The sequence below is a fragment of the Phodopus roborovskii genome, unplaced genomic scaffold (assembly GCF_943737965.1).
Source record: "Phodopus roborovskii unplaced genomic scaffold, PHOROB, whole genome shotgun sequence".
Taxonomy (NCBI): Eukaryota; Metazoa; Chordata; class Mammalia; order Rodentia; family Cricetidae; genus Phodopus; species Phodopus roborovskii.
The window spans coordinates 8,812,952-8,834,187 of NW_026126470.1; the positions used below are offsets into that span (position 1 = coordinate 8,812,952).

General features: G+C 35.4%; 1 protein-coding gene across 3 annotated transcripts in view; it reads right to left on the minus strand.

Moving 5' to 3' along the window:
- The window catches only part of Cadm2 (cell adhesion molecule 2), an 863,789-nt gene that overhangs the window by 119,378 nt on the left and 723,175 nt on the right, over nucleotides 1-21,236 (minus strand). For all 3 annotated transcript variants that reach the window (XM_051191742.1, XM_051191739.1, XM_051191743.1), the window contains 2 exons: nucleotides 9,991-10,143; nucleotides 7,759-7,896 (listed from right to left, as the gene is read on the minus strand). In XM_051191742.1, the coding sequence (XP_051047699.1) occupies nucleotides 7,759-7,896; nucleotides 9,991-10,143 (291 nt within the window). The remainder of the gene's footprint in view (nucleotides 1-7,758; nucleotides 7,897-9,990; nucleotides 10,144-21,236) is intronic.

Here is a 21,236-nt window from a genome sequence, read left to right on the forward strand (position 1 = left end):
AATGGCATTCTCCTATCTCCAGAACAGTGATCCCTGCTAGTATAAATTATTCACAATTAGACATAAATAATTATACATTATTCATAATAGCCAGAACCTGGAAATCACCTAGATGCTTCTCAACCGAAGATAAGAAACATGTGCTACATTTACACAGTGAAGTATTATTCAGTTGTAAAAAATGATGATGTCATGAAATTTTCAGGCAGATGGACAGAACTATAAATAAATAAGCAAGCAAACAAAGAAAATATCCTGAGATAGGTTACCCAGTCTCAGAAAGAAAGACACAGTGTGCATTAACTCATAAGTGGATATTAGCTAAAAAGAAAAGGATAACAAGACTAAATTCCATAGCTCCAGAGAAGTTAAGTAATAAGGAGGATCCTAAGAGGGACACAGATCAACCTGGGAAGGGAAACTAAATGATATCTATGGAGCAAACTGGGAGTATGGGAATGTTAATGGGGAGAAGAGGGACATGAGAACAGGAGGGTATGAGATGGTCTAGGCAAGGAGGGATGCAGCGGAAGAGCAATGAAAATGATATCTTAATAGAGAGAGCCACTCTGGGCTTATGGAGAAACATGGTGCTAGGGTAACTCCCAAAAATTAAGAAAGTGGACCCCAGTTGAGACTCCTAGCAATAGTAGAGAGGATGCCTGAATTAGCCTAACCTATAACCAGATTGATGAAACCCCAACTATCTTCATAAGGCCCTCATCCAGTAATTGACAGATGCAGAGATCCACAACCAAGAAACAAGTCGAGCCTGGGGCAAAGGCTATCTGGAAGGTAAGAGGAATATTACATGGGTTTAGACATTCACTGCTAGTGAACTGTTCCAACAAAAAAGATGCAAATCTCACGTGTGACTACTGGATGCTCAGCAATATTTTATATTAGTAACAAGGAAGGACATTGAAGGACTTTCTCCAAATTTATTGCCAGAAGAAAGCTGAGGATATTTTCTTTAAATAATAGAATATGTTTTAAATACTAAAATACTAGAATTTATATTAACTAGTAATAAAAAGGTAAAACTAGAACAACAGTATTTGGAATATAGTCAAAAGTGATCCTCAAAAAGTGACTGCAGTCCACTGAGGAAGTAAATGTACCTCTAAGAAAGAAAGGGATCCACCTGTTGGAACTGAGCCTGAAATAACACAGGTGGCAGAGAGAATAAAGTTATTAAAACTATCACAACTACTTTGTGCAGCCTAAATACATGGGGAGAGGCTTACACTACTGTAACTTGATATACCATGCTTTATTGACAGCCATGGGAGACCTTCACTTTTCTGGATGGAGATGGAAAAGAAGAGGTTTGAAGGTGGCAACAGTGCTGAGATGGAGGAATTGGGAGGAGAGGGCGGGGAAGGCTGCAGCCAGGATGCGAAATAAATAAACAGCAATAACAGTAAACACCACATAGAACTCATTCAGCATTGAAATAAAACTTAAACTTCAGTTATATAATTTATTGGAATCATTTCATTAGATTATATAAATGTTCTGCCAACCTCAAAAAAAAAAAATAATACTAACAACATAATTTGGACTTTAGTAATTAGACCAATTGTTTTTGAAACTATCTGATATCCTCCCAAAACTTTTGAATGCATACTTATCACAAACAGAGCAGGAGGGATAGATCGAGTAGAAACTGGGATTGGTATATAAATGAGAAAAGTTTGTTTCAAAATAAAAAAAAGAGAGAGAAAAAAGAATAGAGGAGTTGTAGGAAACAATGTTGAAGGAACATATATAAGAGACATCTTTGCACATCTTTTGCTGTAAATCTGAAATTGCTCAAAATAAAATGCTATGCTAGAAAAAAATGTAAAGTTAATAAATTATGATGTAGTCTGAAAATTGAAATCTATCTTTATATATTTAGTGAAAGTGATACAGTGACACACATATTTAGTTTCTTCTGTTTTCTGTACAAAATCACAATCTCTGGCTCACAACTTAATATTTTATTCAAATGAAGGTAGGTTAGAAGAATCATTATGTGAAGAAAAAAGACAAAAGGAAAGTAATTATATGGTCAAAGAATATTGCTAAGATGTAGGCTAAAGTATATTTCTCAGAACAATATAATATCAAAGTGCACTTAGATTTAATTTTGGATAATCGTTCATAGAAGAGCAATGACATATAAACTGAAGGATTTAGGGACATTTCTTTCACTTCATTAAACACCTATTAAGACACTTTGTTTTTTTTTTTTAGTCTAAGCTTATGAATTTGGTAAATATATATTAAAATCATTTAAAAAATTAGTGATACTTGAAAAATAGCAAGAATTTGGTTTAGTGTAACTGTTCTGAGGCAAGGAATCTTCGAGAGTTTTCAAAAAACTACCACCAGGGTTTATGTTAATCAAAATGGCCTAATAGTCACCTTTAGAGAAACAAACCATTAAGAGGTCCACTGCCAATTTCTAACCAATGACTAATAGTATACAAAGAAGTATAAAGTAAAATTAGGCTGTATTTAGTCATTTAAAAATTGCCACACTAGCTTTGATTTACATTAAAGTAGATTTTAAAATTTGTTTAATTAAAAAAAAAAGTATCTCCTTGGGTGAACATGGGAAATGTATGATGGGTAGTGGAACAGTGAACCTTGTATATTGTACTGAAATGGATATGATTATGGACTGGTGAAGTTCAAGAATACTCCATAAAGTCATGGTGGGCATGCACTTCAATTAATTCAACCTCAGATTCAAAATAAATAAAATATGACTAATCACTAAACTAATTTCTATTTCTGTTCGTACTTTAGGGGCAAATGTTTATTGTTCAAGAGATTCAAAAACCTGGAGTTTATCACCTAACCCTTCATCCTCAGGTTTCTTGCTGAAGATACTTAGATATATGTCTTGTCTTTTGAATCTATCCCTATGAAAAATTAGTTCATTCTTCTCTCATTAGGATGTTGTTAGCTCATGCTTGTCATACCACTCCCTTTTAGAGCATTCATACTCCTGCTCTAAAATCACAAATTCTAGCAATAAATCTCAGTTTACTCCCTTTTGCTGGTGAGTAAAAAGGCAAACACATTCCCTCTATTTCCTCTACTGTAGTACAGTAAATTACACAAGCTTAATGAATGAAAACAAAGCACTGTGGCTATCCTGTAGGCTGTAAAGCTTACTGTGGTCTCCGCATCACTAAATCAAGGTCTTCACTGCAGATTAAACTTCCCATGTAAGCCTTACAGTCATCTTCAAGTTCACTGGTGGTCAGTTCACTTTTCTAGTTCTGTGTGTATGAGGTTTCAGTTTTCTTATTTCTCAAAGGACGACACTTCTATGCTACCAGAGGTCATTCACCATCCTCTAGAACATGACTCCCACAAACTGTTTATATACTCTTGATCGTTTTCAAGGCAAACAGGGGAATATGTTCCTGACTCCTTCCCTCTGAAAGACCTTAACTCAATATGTCAGATTCACTTTTAATAATTTTCATGAGTGCAGCAACTATCTGTGGCTATGAATTCAAGACTCCTTTTACCAAATAAGGTAAAGTAATCAAAGCCTCCAATTCACTTCATATTCAGGGGGTTATGTAAGGATATAGGGTCCTTGGGGGTTATCACAAATTTTGTTTAATACATTAAAGAAAAAGCTTGTTATCCAGAAAATAAAAATCTCAAGGTTTGGTAATAAGAAGTGCTCAAACTGCAAATTACTAAGCTTATAAATAGAATGAAAACTTTAATGCAGCTGCCAGTTCTCAGGGTGCTAAATGATTTAGGAAAGCAATGCACGTCTTTTTTCACAGTAAATGACAGATACCCAGACTTTCTTACTTCCCAGAAGATTAAAGGCTGAGTGAAACACCTGTGGTTTGAATGTAGTGCTGTCCAGAGGTAAGAAATGGATGTCTGGGTCAATGCATGGAGGGGCAGATACCCAGGGTTACATGGGATTTTGATGGTATTATTCTATTCTTAAAAGCTTTTAGTGAGAAATAAGTCTCACCTTTGCTCAGACATGTATCCTAACCTCTTAATCAGGGAGGGAAGGCTTTCCACAGCATATCTGAATTCTATTTCCTTGCTTGACTCCTAAGCACACCATATAGAAAACATCAGCATTATCAACCACTTGCCTGAATTACAGAGATAAATGCAACCCCTTTCTGTAAACTAACCTGTAGCTTACTCCTTGCTCCAAAACAAATGATAGATTCATAAAGACCTATTAATTCAGATATTATTATTATTACTATTATTATTTAAATGCTTGCTTATGAATGAACACTTGAGGGGTTTGGCTTTTCCTAAAGGTAGGACAGGTCTCCTCTTCTTTGTACAAAGACTTCAGCTAGTTCATGTATAACTGGGATACCCAGTTTTATACAAACATTTCTAATTTGTGAATGTATTAACAGAGCACTGTCCTTTTTTCACCCTTATTTAATTTAAATAGACAAACACCTCAACAATAATTATTTGTCGAATATATGAAGAATGATAAAATATCTAAAATGTATTTAGTGTGTCTTTGTAAATGGCAGCAATTACTATGCATTCAGCACCTACGTTACTTGCACCAACAGTATCAGGAAGACATGAATCCACTAGTTCAGCAGATGAGAAGACAAAAATCTCAGAAATAAAGGATATCTATATAGACAATTTATATTTATTATGTTTTCTAAAAGATTATGTTTCTAAAAGATTTCTACAGTTTTCAAAGATAAGTACATGTGTCCCTCAAACATGTTACAAGGTATAAAAATACAGACTCTTGAGTTCTACCGGTACTCTAGGCTAAAGCATCTAGAGTCTGAGATGCAATATGACATGCATGTCATAATGAAATGGACCAAAATTCAAGAACATGAAACCACTGCTCCCTGTTTAGTTAGATTTGAACAAGTAGTGCTTTCTAGAAAAAAAAAACCCATAGTATGGGTAATCCTAAAGAAAGTCACTTACTTTTATAGACATTGCTCTACATAGAAAATTATTCTAATAATAATTATTTTAATAATTGTATTACCTTAGACATCTCCAGAATTATTCATATGTTATTTCTCTTATATATTAGGAAGCTGAGATACATTAGAAAACTGACTAAACTGAAGTGAGTTGAATATTAGTAACCTCACTTCCCCTTATATGTGTTCAAAGTTGCAAGCGAAACTATAATAAATTCAGCCAGTAAGTAATGGATGTCATTTTTTTTTTTAATCTAAGGAAAGACAAGGCAGTTGAGATGATGATGGACCATGCATTGAAGTGTGGAGGGTAGGCTAAAGTAACTTATCTGCAAAACAACATTTAGCAACTTTAGAAGGCAACAAACAATATGAATGTTCTGCACTTATCTTATTTACATGTACACCAGTCAAAGTGAATTTTACACCACTCAGGAAGCTCACCATCTGGTTAGGAAGTCAAACAACCTATGCATTTAGAAGTTATAAACAAACAAGATGATGCATATATAGGGGGTTCATATCAGTTTCATAAACTGTTATTGCATTGGAGAGTGTTAGAAAAAGGTGGCTTATAACTATTGGATGCAGTAGAGAATGTATGATTATTCTGCGTATGGTTTAGTTACAGTGTTTGTTAAGATCTTGATTCAGATATCATTGAAGTTCAATGTTTTAAAACATCAAACTTTCCTCATTTTTAGAGATAAACATAGCATTACCACTTTCCTCCTTATATCTTCAATTTTGCGTGATATTCAAAGGAGAGACCAGCTTTCTTAAATTTAATTTCTTACATAAAACATTAGTGTACTACTGGTTTTCAATGAGGTTACAATGTTAAGTACAGTCAATGAACATTAATGAACTGTCTAATGTGTTACCCTCTTTACCCTGGGGAGACAGGAAAGAATAGCTGTTGGTACGTCAAGGGAATGCAAAGAACATGGATTCAACAAACTAGTCCACTATGTCAGAGTTAAAGAATGAATGCAGATTATAAAACAATTCACTGCATTAGAGAGATGGTTAATCTTTTAAGAGCACTTTCTCTTCTTCCAGAGGATCTAGCTTCAATTCCTATCATACACAGCAGACCAGTCAACTACCTGTAACTCTGACACACTCTTATGGTCTTCACAGTAACCTATTATGTGTGCCCTATATCTCAATAAAAAAAATATATATATATATACATGTACAAGCACATGCACATAAATACAAAGACTATTTAAATTGTAAATACATCTAAGAAGTTCATGCAAGCCAAAACAAAGTCTTTCAAAGGAAAAGGTATGTGATACTGAAGAATTTGCTGCCTCGTATATTCTTGTAAGCTGCAGAAGGCGTTCAATACACATCCTATAGTATAAGGCTTTCCATTTGAAGTGCTTAACAGAAAAGTGACTGGAACAAATGCTTGTCACAGTCAGGAAAGTAGGAAAGCATAATGAAGGATTAGCTTAGAAAAGATCTCAGTAGGTTCAGAGAAATCTTCCAAATATATCCTAGAGTCAATGCTAGGATAGTGTCATTGAACCTGCCGAAATACAAGATTCAGGGTAAGTAGCAACATGAACGTTTACCCAGAATGGTAAAATGTCCAATTTCAGTTTTGTGTCTTATATATCTCTTAAAATATATTAAGACATTTCTAGTAGTTAGGTAAAGGTTGTGCGTAAAGGTAAAATTATTGATAAGGTACAATTAGGAGGGTATATATAAAGAAAACAGATGACAATTTTATGGATTACTCTTGGTATGATAAGCAGACCACATGCTAAGACTTTATTTTTCACCACTAAGAATCAAATAATTGGACACAAGATAACAATTGTATAAAAAAGTAATTAGATTGGTTGACATAGCATATCTTATAGAATATTAGGCCACTATTATCACGTCATAGGCAACTTGTTTAAGCAATCACAGCAATCACCACAAACAACTATCGTAGTGTTATTATTAATGTATACATGTTATAAGGACTAACACCTTCATATGGGATTCAAGACATAGTGATCATCTTAATTCAATCATTTATTAGCCATTTACTATTTAAACTTCTTTGCAAACCTCAGTTATGTATGTATTGTTTATATCAGAGAAATCTTGGAATCTGTACAAAACTTCTAAATTACCCTGACTTTTTTACTGGCACAAACCAATTCTTTTGCATTATGAGAATCAATAGAAATCAAATTTATTGATGTTTAGTTTTTCCTTTCAAATCTTTATAAATCCAGAAGTGCACAATATGAAGAGAAACCTCATACCATCTCCCTGCCTATAGTATATATTGTATCTGTGGGAGACGAAATAATAGTGTGCTTTCTGCTCTGTTTTCAAGTATAATTCTACAATTTTTTCTTACCTTGCACTAACTTATTTTGTAGCCTTTTCTTCAGTGAAGTATATAATAGTTCTAGACTTGTGCTTTTATAAGCAGAAAACAAAGAAACAGTTATTTCATGAAAGATTACTGTTTATTTATTTTGTGTGTATCTCAGGTGGAGCACACATGTATGCATATGGATCTCAGAGTGGTTCCCTGGGATGAAACTCCAATCACCAAGCTTGTCATCAGACTTTTATCCTCACAGAGCCTTCTTGCTGCCCAGTAGTGATGACATTAATACACATAACAAGAATTTGCTAACTCTTATTTGATTTATATTTAGTCAGTAAGAAATAGAGTGATCTGAAAAAATTACAGAACATTCTATGTTATAACACAGTGTTCTTGTTTCCATATATTGATGATGACTTGAGGACTTTCCCCATGATTTACCTTTAATTTCTTTGTCATTTTTGAACCATCTTATATCAGCTGCAGGTTTACTGCCGGATGTCTTACAAGTTAGCTGCATCAGGTCTCCCTCCATGACTGGTGATGAAAATCCACTAATCTGTGGCTTTTCTGGAACACCTGAAAATTAATCCAATAAGGAAAGTGAATGCCAGTCTCTAGAAATGACCTAAACTCCTGCATCATAAAATAAGCTTTTGCAGACACAGTGCATATGTATATAGGGTAACCAGAAAGAACTTTGTTTCATTTTCATGTGGGAGACTGTACAAATGCCAGGCTGGTATGTGGAAGCCACAGGGAAACTCAGGCGCATGTTTGAGGCAAGGTCTTTCTGCTGTTTAACCTTTGATGGCTGCTCCAGGCTAGCTGATCCACATAGAACCTGTCCTAAGAATTGTCCATCGTTATTTTGCAAGCACATTCCCAATGGAGAGCTATTCCTTAGCCTAGACACAGGAGGGAAGGCCTAGTCCCTACTCCAAATGAATTGATAGATTTTGTTGATCCCTCCTGGAAGGAACCACCCTCCCTGTGGAGTTGGGGGGGGTGGGATGGGAGGGATTCATTGGGCATGGGAGGGAGGGAAGGAGAGGGAATTGGGATCACAACGTAAAATAAGAAAAAAATAAAATTAAAGTGTGGAAAAAAAAAGAAACAAAGAATTCTCCATCAATGCCTCTTATTTGGCTACAGGAATGCTGGATATACAGACCCATGCTACTTCCCTAGGCTTTTACAAGGGTTCTAAGTATCCAAAGATAGTGACCAGGCTTCTGCAACAAGTAATCTTGCAAAGACGTCTCTACAGGCTGAATACCACACATTTTCTACGCTATGTTATTGAATTATTTTCTTGGAGGTCTATTAAAATATCACACATCATTATTCTATAATAAAGGTGCAGGGAAGTTGTCCTCATTGTACTACTGGCTCTTAATTTTGAGAATATTAAAATGTAAGAATATCAGAAATCTGTACTATGAGTAATAGAAAGTTAAGCGAAAACAAAGATAAAAAAGAAATAAGCCTACCTCTCTTAACTAGCTAGTTTGTCTGTGTGTACTCACCTTTACACCCTTAAAAAAATCAATGTAATACTGGCATTTAATAAACTGCACTCTACAGTCATTTATAATTCGAGTCTTGAGTTGGCTCTACAGAACAATGCATTAACCTTAGGCAATTGTTATCTTTGAACACTCTGCTTTAGTGGATGTATCTGGTCCTTAGCGGCAAACTTGTGAAGATTTTTATGAAATAGTTCCAGTGGGACTTGCAATGAAACATATTTTACATCCCCAGCACAGAACCAATTTGCTAGCTGGATTACTTTTAATATTCCTATCCAAGAGGATGTTATGCATTGGCTATTTTAAATGCAACCCTGTGTTTTTATCTAAAAAAGGAAGGCAAGCTATGAAAAAAGGAGAAAAAAAAATCAATCTTTAAATTTCTCAAACTTGTTCGGTACACAGGTGTGTATCAATGAACTGCAGCAATTTCAGCTGACTGGGCCACTGTGGAGTCGATGAGCTCGGAGCTGCAGCTCTATTTCCTCTGAATCTGTACGAATGCATTGCTTTTTCATGTCATTTTAACCTTTGGGAAAATGGCCTGATGCTTAAAGAATAAAAGCACAGCGATGCTACAAGCTGCATGAACAAGTGACATTACGTACTTCATTTATGAATCTAGAAAATACACATTTTTCTTTTCTCTAAATAGACACATGGAAATGCCAGGGTCATTTAAATGCACCATAGTACAAAAAGAGTTCCTTTTTTGAAAGCCACAGGTTATTAGGGCAAGTCTCCATCAGATGACTCAAACAACAAGATGATGAACACACAAAGTTAGAGTCATTGTCTCAGTATCTACTGGCTTTTTAAATAGCTCCAAATCACACAGCAGATGTATAATTATTATATAAAATTAGTTGAAAGAAAAAGAAATCAAATCAAACAAGCAAAAAAGGCACAAAATGGCATTATGCTTTCTGGCATTCACCTTCACCTTTGTATCTCCTTTTGTCCACTTTTAAATTTAAAGCAGCTAAGTGACTCCTAAATGCCTCTTTGCTGTGAGGCAGTGATATATTAAATTATGTCTGTTGATTTAATGTTCAAAAAATATTTTTCTGATTACACTGTGTTGTAGTCGTGCACAGTTTTCTGGGAGTGTGATTACATGGTGATAGTCTCTAACACTTACCCAGAACGGTGAGATAGGCCTTAGAAGTTTTGACAGGCATTGTAAATAAGGAGCAGGTGTACTGTCCTTCATCGGAGAGGGACACGTCACTGACGCTGATGCTCAATTCATGCCAGGATGCGCGAACAAGCTCGATCCTGTTGTCTCTTAAGGCTGGAAAGAAAAATATATTGAAAATGTAAAAAACACACAGTATGCATATTTAAAAGATAGATTTTAAAGACAATGCCATGTATATTTTATTTAACCATTCATTATATAGGTGTGTGTGTGTGTGTGTGTGTGTGTATTTTAAAAAACAGCAATTAAAAGCTCCTTAATCATGGAAGGAATAACTGTTTTAATTACATGGTAAAGTCCAGCATAATACTTTGAGTGAGAAAGAAGTTGATGGTGATAAAAAAAATATATTATTACACCTTGTTTTTAATAAGAGGAATGCTAGTAGCAAAAAATATGAAAATGAAAGAGGGATACATTGGGGAACTATAATTGCTAACAGTCTTCCAAAACACCAACAAATAATACTTGTATATTAAAAAAAAAAAAAAGTCATAAAGACACTAGTTGAAAAAAAAAAAAAAAAAGAGAGACACTAGTTGAACATTTTTTCACACCAGAACTGACATTTAGTTGAAATGTGCCTGTGACTTATTTGTTGCCTACATCTACACTGATTGGGTAGTGTATTGTGATCATATATTTTAGGTTAACATCACTTTTCTATTACACCTATTTCTAGAATGACAGCTGGAATCTTATTCACGTTTTTGCTCAGTCTCACCGTGCAGGGAATGAGTGAACAAAGCATCATGACACTTGTATACAAAGATGCACACACACACACACACACACACACACACACACACACACACACACACACACAATACTCCAGCTACAAAGAGCATGCTACCAGCCTCATTACTGCTTAGATCTCAGTGATTATGCATGGGATGTTGCAGGTCCAGAGCCAAATAATCTTGGGCTACTATTAGCCCCTGACTAGTCATCTACTCCCTGTACAGAATTTAAGATAAGTCAAAACAAAATCATAGAAAAGTTCAATAACACGAGTTAATGTTTAAAAGATATACTTGATGAAGAAACACATTAAAGAGGAAAGGAAGAAGTCAAACTGTCTCTATTTGCAGATGTTTACATAAGTCTCCAAGAAAACTCTACCATATGATAAAGGAGCTGAGAAAGAAATCAGAGAAACATCACCCTTTGAAATAGCCACAAACAACATAAAGTATCTTGGGGTAATGCTTACCAAACAAGTGAAAGACCTATATAGCCAAAACTTTGTGTCTTTAAAGAAAGTAATTAAAGAAGATAACAGAAAATGGAAACATATCCCATGCTCTTGGGTAGGTAGTATAAACATAGTAAAAATGACAATCTTGCCAGTGCAATCCCCATCAAAAACCCAGTAAAATTCTTCACAGACCTTGAAAGGATAATACTCAACTTTATAAGGAAAAACAAAAGACCCAGGATAGCCAAAACAACCCTGTACACTAAAGAAACTTCAGGAGGCATCACCATCCCTGACTTCAAGCTCTATGATAGAGCTTTAGTCCTGAAAACAGCTTGGTACTGGCACAAAAATAGACAAGTAGACCAATGGAATCGAATGAAAAGTCCTGATATTAACCCACACAACTGTAAACAACTTATTTTTGACAAAACAGCTAAAACTATAAAATGGAAGGAGAGCATCTTCAACAAATGGTGCTGGCACAAGTGGATAATGGTGTGTGAAATACTCAAGATAGACCCATATCTATCCCCATGCACAAAACTTAAGTCCAAATGGATCAAAGGCCTCAACATAAATCCAACCTCACTGAACCTGTTAGAAGAGAAAGTGGGAGATACCTTTGAAAGAATAGGTACAGAGACCGCTTCCTGAATGCACAGACACAGATTGACAATTAATAAATGGGACCTCCTCAAACTGAGAAGCTTCTGTAAGGCAAAGGACATACTCGACAAGATCAAATGGCAGCCTATAGATTAAGAAAAGATCTTCACCAACCCTACATCTGACAGAGGGCTGCTCTCCAAAATATACAAAGAATTCAAGAAACTGGTCACCAAAATACCAAATAAACCTATTAAAGAGTGGGGTACAGAACAGAATAGAGAATTCTCAATAGAAGAATCCAAAATGGCTGATACACAGTTAAGAAAGTGCTCAACATTCTTAACCATCAGGAAAATACAAATCAAAACAAATCTGTGATACCATCATAACTCCTGTCAGAATCACTAAAACTAGAAACACCAATAACAGCTTATGCTGGAGAGCATGCAGAGAAGGGGAACACTCCTCAACTTCTGGTGGGAGTGCAAACTTGTACAGCCATTTTGGAGATACTTATGGCCATTCCTCTGGAAAATTGGAATCCGTCTACTACAGGACCCGACATTTCCACTCTCAGGCATATACCCAAGTGATCTTCATCCATGAAACAAAGACATCTGTTCAATTATGTTCATAGCAGCATTCTTTATAATAGTAAGAACCTGGAAGTAATCTAGATGCCCCAAAGAATGGATGAAGAAAACGTGGTTCTTTTGCACAATGGAATACTACTCAGTGGGAAAAAAAAACAACGGAATCTTGAAATTTGCAGGCAAATGGAAGGAACTTGAAGAAACCATCCTGAGTGAGGCACCTAGTCACAAAAAAGTAAAACATAGTAAATAATCACTCATATATGCATTTTAGACATAAAGCAATGGATTGCCAGCCTACAATTCACACCACCAGAAGAAACTAGGATACAAGAAGGAACCTAAGAGATTCATACACGGTCCCTCACAGAAAGGGAAAGGGACAAGATCTTCTGAGCATATTTGAGTAGGGGGTGCAGTGAGTAGAGAGGGAACTAGGAGAAAGAGAAGGGGAAGTAGAGAACATGTGGGACTAGGTAGATGAGTTAGGGGACAAAGATGAGAGGAAAAAAAAAAAAGAAATACCATAACAAAGGGAGGCATTATAGGTTTGAAGAGAAAACTGACTCTAGAGAAATGTCCAGAGACCTACTATAGTAGCCCCAACTAACAAACTAAGCAACCATTGGAAAGGCTATCTAAAATACCCTTCCCTTTTAATGAGACTGATAACTAACTTATATGACATCATAGAGCCCTCATTTAATAGCAGATGTAAACAGAAGCAGACATCCACAGCTAAACATTGAGCCAAACTCCTGGAATCCAGTTGCAGTGAAGGAGGAGTGATAAGAAAAGGAGTCATGACCAGGTTACAGAAATATACAGAGATAACTGACCTGAACCAGGGGGAGTTCATGGATCCCCAGACTGATAGCTGAGGAATCAGCATGGTACCAACTCATATCCCCTTAACATTGGTCTCAGTTAGAAGGCCTCACAAGTCTATGGGACTTCTGACAGTAGAACCAGGATGTATTCCTGGTGCACAAAAGGACTTTGGGAACACATTCCCCACGGGGGCCTACTCTCTTAGCCTAGAGGCAAGAGGGAGGGCCTAGACCCTAATCCAAATGACTTGACAGATTTTGTAGTTTCCTCCTGGAAGACATCAACCTTCCTGTGGAGTGGTTAGGGAATGGGATGGGACAGGGGGTTGGGGGCATCGGAGGAAGAGAGGGAAGGAGAGAGAATTGGGGTTAACATGTAAGTATATTAAAATATATTTAATTAAAAAACGTAATTAAATTTTCCCAAATTGACAAAATACATACATGTGCAGAATCAAGACACTAAGAACAGTGCAATAGGATAAAATCTAAAATCCTGATCAATATACTTTAAAATTAAACTAAATTTCAAAATATTAAGAGGAAAACAGTAACACTAAGTTGTTCCATGCATATAAATATAATCCTCTATAATTACATCATGTGCTTGGACTAAAACCTGAACTACTGGGATACACCTAGCTGAAACCTGCATGGCCACAAGTTTCTAGAGCAGTGGCTTCCAATTTTTGTTGAAGTTCCTCACATTGTGGTGACCCCCAAACATAAAGTAATTTTATTGCTTCTTCATAACTGTAATTTGGCCACTGTGAAATGTAATGCAAATATCAGATATTCTTGCCCAATTGGGTTCCACCCCTCATCTTGAGTACCACTGTTCAAGAGGATAATAAGTGGTTTATTTTCATCTTGTATAGTCATAGGGAATCAATGGTATTTATTGTTTTAAATTTGGTATTTATATTGTTTTAAAATAAATTTAAAGTGACAATTTGAAAATATTTTGAGTTTGTAATCTTGGCGATAAACTGATTAATTCCCACAATGCTTTAGTCGGTTCATTTACTGAATATGTTTAGCATTATAATGCTTTGATCATATTTGTTATACAAAATTTTACCTCTTTGACAACTAGAACTAAGCTCCAAAGCAAAAAGCAACAGAAATTTCATGTCAGTTTTGTTATATGCCAATGAACTTGAACAATTAATTCTTTACAACATTGTCTGCCTGTCTGCTTTGTACTAATAATGGCCCTGTGAGGTGGAAGAGAAAAAATAAATCTGGTTTATGACTACAAAACTGACAACCACATTCACTGATAAATGGACAACTACTCAAAACTAAGACATCATTATGATCTGCACCAGCATCTCACAACCACCCCTGTTTTGAAGGAGTCACCATGTATATCAAGCTAGCTCTGAGCATATACCAATCCTCTAGCCTCTTTCTGGTTGGGAATGTTGATTCCCCATCAGCCCTAGTCCCTGTTCTAGTCCTATCAAATTCTCTGTAGGTTCATTTGTTAAACAATAAAGCTGACTAATGTGATTTTCATTAGGATGAATGTTTTCAGCAAACCCTATCTCCACAGTGGTAATCTTTTCAAGTCCACACATTCTATGATGTCATCTACAGTTTAGTTTCAAAGAACATTTCAAGTGAGAGACAATAAAGAAAAGCTCACAGTGGTCCAAAGAGGGATGCACTGTAACTGACTGGGTTCGCTGTGTGCAAGAAGCTTGTCTCACTATCTTAGCACCCTGAGTCAGAGTTATCTGCTTCGCAGGCATTCAGTGAGTGGCTATTGAATTGACACTGAGAACTAAACTCTGCCTACAAGTGATAAGAACAGAGTGAAAAAGAATTGAACTATGAAGTCCTCTTCAGTATCTCTCCACAGGATCTCCATGGGAAAGAAGCTAAAATAAAATTTCACTTTTCCCTTTAGACACTGATGAACATAAAAAGCTAGAGGCACCATGCTAAGAAATTCTTAACAAGGTTATAGTTTGCTGGAAGTGCTTGTAATGTCAAAAAGGTGATCGTTAAAAATGTTGCCATTTTTATCAGTTTCCAAATGGATACAAACTGTGGTAACTAATCAGATATAATAATAATTATTTAAACTTAGGGGATAGTGATTTCCAAAAACATTATGATAAATTAATAGTGATATTAGTTGAAGTGAGTCCAGTCTTAAAACAAAATTCTATTGAAAATACAATTTTAATTATTCCTTAATGTAGTTTTTGTTTGTTAGTTTTGCTCAAAGATGTTTTAAAATATGCCCAAGGAACGATTAAGTGACAAGTAGAAATGAATGCTTGCAATAAAATAACACTTATATGAGATTTAAAAAATGAGCATTCTCAGGTCATATCATACCGCATCAATGTTTAGGTGCCTACCACCCACTAGGAATGTGAACAAATGGTTCAAGCTCCATATCCTGGAGAATTTAATCTTAGCTGGAAATCAGCACTTAGCACTGAGTAAGAACCTATGAAATAGTACTTGACTCTGGATAAAATTATTTTTCCTATACACCATTAGTATAAATGGTTCATCAATTATACATATGCATATTTAGGTTTCATATTTGGTAAAATAAAATTCCCAAGAGATTTGGAATGAGAGAATTTCAGTCTTTCTTTTCTTCTTTTTGCCCCATTAGTAAAAATTTTACTGGCATATTTAGCAATTTCTATGTCAATAAATTTTAAACCAAATGTATTAAAAGGTATAGTATTTAATTTACCTACCATTGTCCAACCAAGAACTTGGTAGGAAATCTCCTGGGGGAACTCAGTAGTAAAGGACCTGCTCACAATCCCCTGCACTTCCATCCAAATAGAAAGCCAGCAAAGAAGAATCAGCTAACAATTTACACATACTGTATCATTTTTCCTCCCTTAATGTTTAAGCGATGTTTAAAATAGTTTATTTTTTGATGTTAGAATTATATAATTTTCGTTCCCTTTAACTCCTTTCAATGCCTACCAAATACCTTTCCTTAATGTTTTTCAACGTCATGGTCTCTTCTTTTCTGATATATATCCTTATCGGATAAACAAAATGTATGCTGTTCCCTGGCTAGGCTATTTCTCCCATTCTCAACATTCATTAGTTGCATGTAGTTCTTTGCATAAAACTGAAGCCTTGTCATCTTTTATCCCATTCATGTCTATTATTGTTCTTATCAAAATGCACTGGATTGAAGCCTGTTCCCATGGTATCCATCATAAATCTTATACCTCTAGCTTAGGGATCCTTGTGGAAGATGAGGATGGAGGAAAGTTTGAGGAATTGTTTCTCCCCTAACAATATGAGGAAATTATATTACTCACCCATGTTAATTAAATCACCCATATTTCCCACCAACATGACTATCTAAACATGAGGACATCAACAGAAGACCGACATGCTAAACTGGAGCTGGAGGTATGAAGGTGAGGGTTTAGGTGGCTGCTTGCGGCTGTAAATAAGAGGAGTCCACAATCATATATACATATATACATGTATGAATATATATATATATATATATATATATATATATATATATATATATATGTCTATAAAACTACAGAAAGTTAAGAAACCCCGAGAGCTAGAGAAATAGTCTTTCCATGAAAGTGTATGCCAATTGGTTATCTAATTCCAAGTGTGTAGTGAGATAGTCCTTCTGTAGCACTGACCACGCCCATTGGGGGGTGGAGCGATGGGCGGAGGTGACCTGAGGAAGGAGGTCGGAGGGGGCCAGCAAGGTGCTCTCTTTCTGGCGTGTCTCGGACAGGAGAGGATTGGGTTGAATTTCCTGGTGTTCATCTGTCTAGGTTGTAAGTTATTTCTCCCTGAATAAACATCTATTCGGCCTATTTGTTTATCCTGATTCTTATTTACCGCAATACAAGTGATCAATCCTGAAAACATACATATAATTAACATTATGTAGCCTCAGCAGATTATTTTTAGGACTATATGTGCATACATATATGCACATAACAGCAACTAATGAAAAAGTAAATGAAATAAATTTGAAAGAGAGTAAGGAACAGTATAGGGGAGGATTTAGAGGGCTAAAAACAGAAAGGGGATAATGTAATTGTATCTCAAAAAATAAATGAAGCAAAAATAATGATGAAAAGGAAGGAAGGAAATCCACTGAGAGTCTTATTGATGTTTTTATTTGTATATAGCTCAACAATCTTGGTTGCGTTATTAAAATGTTTTGTCCTTTGTAGTAGGACCATGGAGTTTCATCTAAAGCACACAGATGAAAGATCAAGCCAGAGATTCCTTTCCTGTTTTGTTCTCTTGCAGTCAGAGTACATAAAAGAATCTAAATCAATCTTCTGGAAAATTGTTAAAAACAACCATTGCTTCAGAACTACTATTTGGTATATGACATTTTAGGCTGTGCTGAATCCTTACTGAAACCATAGTAAATGAAGTTTTGAGTTGAAATGTGAACCAAGTCTCAGCAATAAATCTGGGAAGTATGTAGCTATTTGAAAGAAGGTTTCCTAAAAAGAACCTGAGATTTTAAATGTTAACCTTTCTCATTGCAGGTGTGAAATCAGAGGCAGTACAAACTCCAATGCTAGTAATTTCTTATTACAAAACATTTATGAAATCAAAATGTTGCCAAACACAAAGCATATCAAACACAAGCAAACCTGTGTTGAAAAGGGTAGTGTGTTTGAAGGACTATAAACTCCATGCTTTTTGCTGTTTAAGGTTCTTGCCTTTGCTAAAGGCCTGTTCTTCTGACCCTGCTTTCAGGACTAGTCATAACGAAACCCCTCATCTTCCACACTCAAATTCATAGCACTGTAAATACAAACAGCTGCTTTATCACAAACATATTCCTGAAGTTATCTCTGTCAGCAAGATCATCTTTAAGCTCTTTGTCATATAGCTTAAAGACCTAGATCTATGAACAATGTCCACTTTACTTGTCATGCTTTCCCTTTCATCTTTAAAGTAGCTTAGAAAAATCCATGGGCATTTGTTCCAGTATGAGAATGGTGCTTCTTTAAAAAGACATATATTGTCTTTGTGATGACCTCAACTAATACATATCTTTCAATTTAATTAATGTCACCTTTTTCTGATGAATTCTTTATTCCTGTCTACTTCAAAGCATATTTTGGTCTTCTGTTAGGTCCTCAGAGTTAGGACAGTGAGAAGTTCAGGGTTAGCCTCTCTGGTCCATTATTTGCATACTTACCTGCAACTCTTAAAGCTTTATGGCATGATAAACTTTGAGTATCCTCCTCGCTGTGTAGGAAAAATTTCCAACTGCCCAGAGCAAATTAACACATTGCACTAAATACAATTTCCATTCTATCTATTTAATAAGTGAATGCATAAATAAGTGACAGTACAAATAAATAAATAAGATGGCAGGTTTATATACTAAATTACCTAATGCAGTGAGATAGCAAAAGAAAAACATAGCATATTTGCAAATGTCATGACTTGGAAATTTTATTTGCAATAGTTCTTAATTGAACTATTTTAATTTTATGAATTTAGACTGAAAGGAAGTTTGATGTTTTTTGGTTTTAAATCTTTAGGTATTTTTACTTACATAATATCAAATGCAATTAGTAGAGATGAAATTAAAAATAAGATATATTTCCAGAATATATCTTCTTATAACTTAATTTTATTAGACTATATTATAAATGCCTCTGAATATCTAAACTTATTTCTATTTAGCTGAAAATAGAAGAGAACATTAAGTTATTTTATAGTGACTTATGCTTAAATATCTTCAAATATATATATATATATATATATATATATATATATATATATATATTCAAACATTGCAAACTTACTCTTCCAAAAAGAAATATGTAGGGTTTTCTTATAACCTTTTCATATGGGAAAATAACTTTACATAGTGAATTTCAAGTTTCATTGGTCTCTTGACTTAACCATCTAGATCAGAGCTACTTAAAAGCATCAGTCATGATTCCTTATTTCTTCTTAATTTTAACAATAGATTTTTCTCTCATTCAATACACTCTGACCACAGTTTTCCTTCCCTTGACTCATCAGAGCATCCCCTCCAATCTCCAACCTCAAACTCTCCTTCTGTTTTTCTTCAGAAAAAAGCAGGCCTCCAAGAGATGATATCCAAAGAGGGCAAAACAAGTTATAATAAGAAAAGGAAAAAAGCCCTCACTCATGTCAAGACTAGACAAGGCAATACAATAGGAGGAAAAGGGTCCCAAGAACAGGGAAGAGAGTCAGAAACACATTCCCTTCCACTTTTAGGAGTCCTTCAGAAACATCAAGCTGATATCCACACCATATGTGCAGAGGATCTGTTAGGGCTCATGTACTCCCTGTGCTTGCCACTTCAATATCTCTGAATCCATAAATAATCTGTGTAGTTAATTTGGTGGGCCGTGCTCTCCTGGCATCCTCTCTTTGGCCCAGGAGGCACACACAATCCAGGCTATTGAAATAGAACTCTGGACACTTACTCAGCCACAAAACCCTCCACCTCTAATCTGTTCCTCCAGTAAACTATGCTTGGGCAAAGGTGGTACAAAACTTGTGAGGTGACCAACCAATGTTTCCTTTATCTTGAGACCCATGCCCCAAAAAGGAAGCCACATCATCAACTGCCAGTATGAAAAACAAATCAATGAAATGATTCCTAACTACATTCTACTATACATATCATTGGTCATTGTCCAGTTGTCACCAGACAGTCTTCTTCTGGGAACAAATGGGAACAACTGCAGAGATCCATAGTCAAACTGTATGAGTCTAAATTGGAGGTCTCCATCAGGTGCCATCCTTGAGAAATCAGAGAATTCAACAAAAGAGGGGGAAATGAGACCATAGGAAGCAGAGGGATCATGATTCCTTTTTGTTCAAGAATATTTTATTCAAAAAATATTTTTCATTTTACATTATCAACCTCAGTTCCCCCCTCTTCTCTCCCTCATCCACTTCTCAGAGGGGTAAGGCCTCTCTTGAGGAGTCAACAAAGTCTGGAATACTAAGATGAGTCAAGACCACCTCCCATCCATATGAAGGCTGAGCAATATATTCCAATAAAAGGAATGATTGATGGGAGAAAATGCAGTGACCCACAGCCAAGTCCTAGGTTGAGCTCCTTGAGTTCAACTGAAGAGAGAGGAGAAGGATTATATGAATAAGGGGGGGGGTCAAGAGCATGATGTAGGAAAGCACAGAGATAGTTGACCTGAGTTAGTGGGAGCTCAGGACTAAAGACACAACAGGAGAGCTTGCACGTACTGAAATGGACTCTCTGAATGTGGGTGACAGTTATATGACTTATCAGTTGGGGAAACCCTTGCGGTGGCATCAGGACCTATCCCAGGGACATGAAGTAACTTTTTGGAACCAAGAATTTCAATGTAAGTCTAATTATATAAGATTATGTAATATGTATACAAATCAAATATTTACAAATAATAGTTCATAAGGATACATTTTGAAACATTGTCTCAAGATAATATCACTATTTAGAATAAATGACAGCACATTCTTAGTTTTACATTACGAATTTAAAAATATCTGAATATTTCATATGGTAGGATATAGAGAATTTCCAAAATTGGCCAGACCTCATTTGTACTTTGATAATAATTGTGAAGGGAATGTCCTGTATAAATATAAAATATAACAAAGTGAAATTTTACTTAAGGCCATTTTACATTTATTTTTTAAAGAAAAACTATTCTAATCCTAGTCTAAAATAAATTTAATGTCTTTTTAAATGAAACTCAAGTCAGCAACTCAAACATCAAATTTGAAAGTTCAAACATTTCAATAACACAATCCATTTAATGCTTAGAAGCCAACGAAGAATGGTAGGACAATATTGGAAATATTTGATTTCAGCATTTCAGTAAAGAAATCATAATATATCCATATGAGCAGAAAGCCTTCTATGTATAGGACAGCCCAAAATTCATAATAAAACCAAATCAGAGT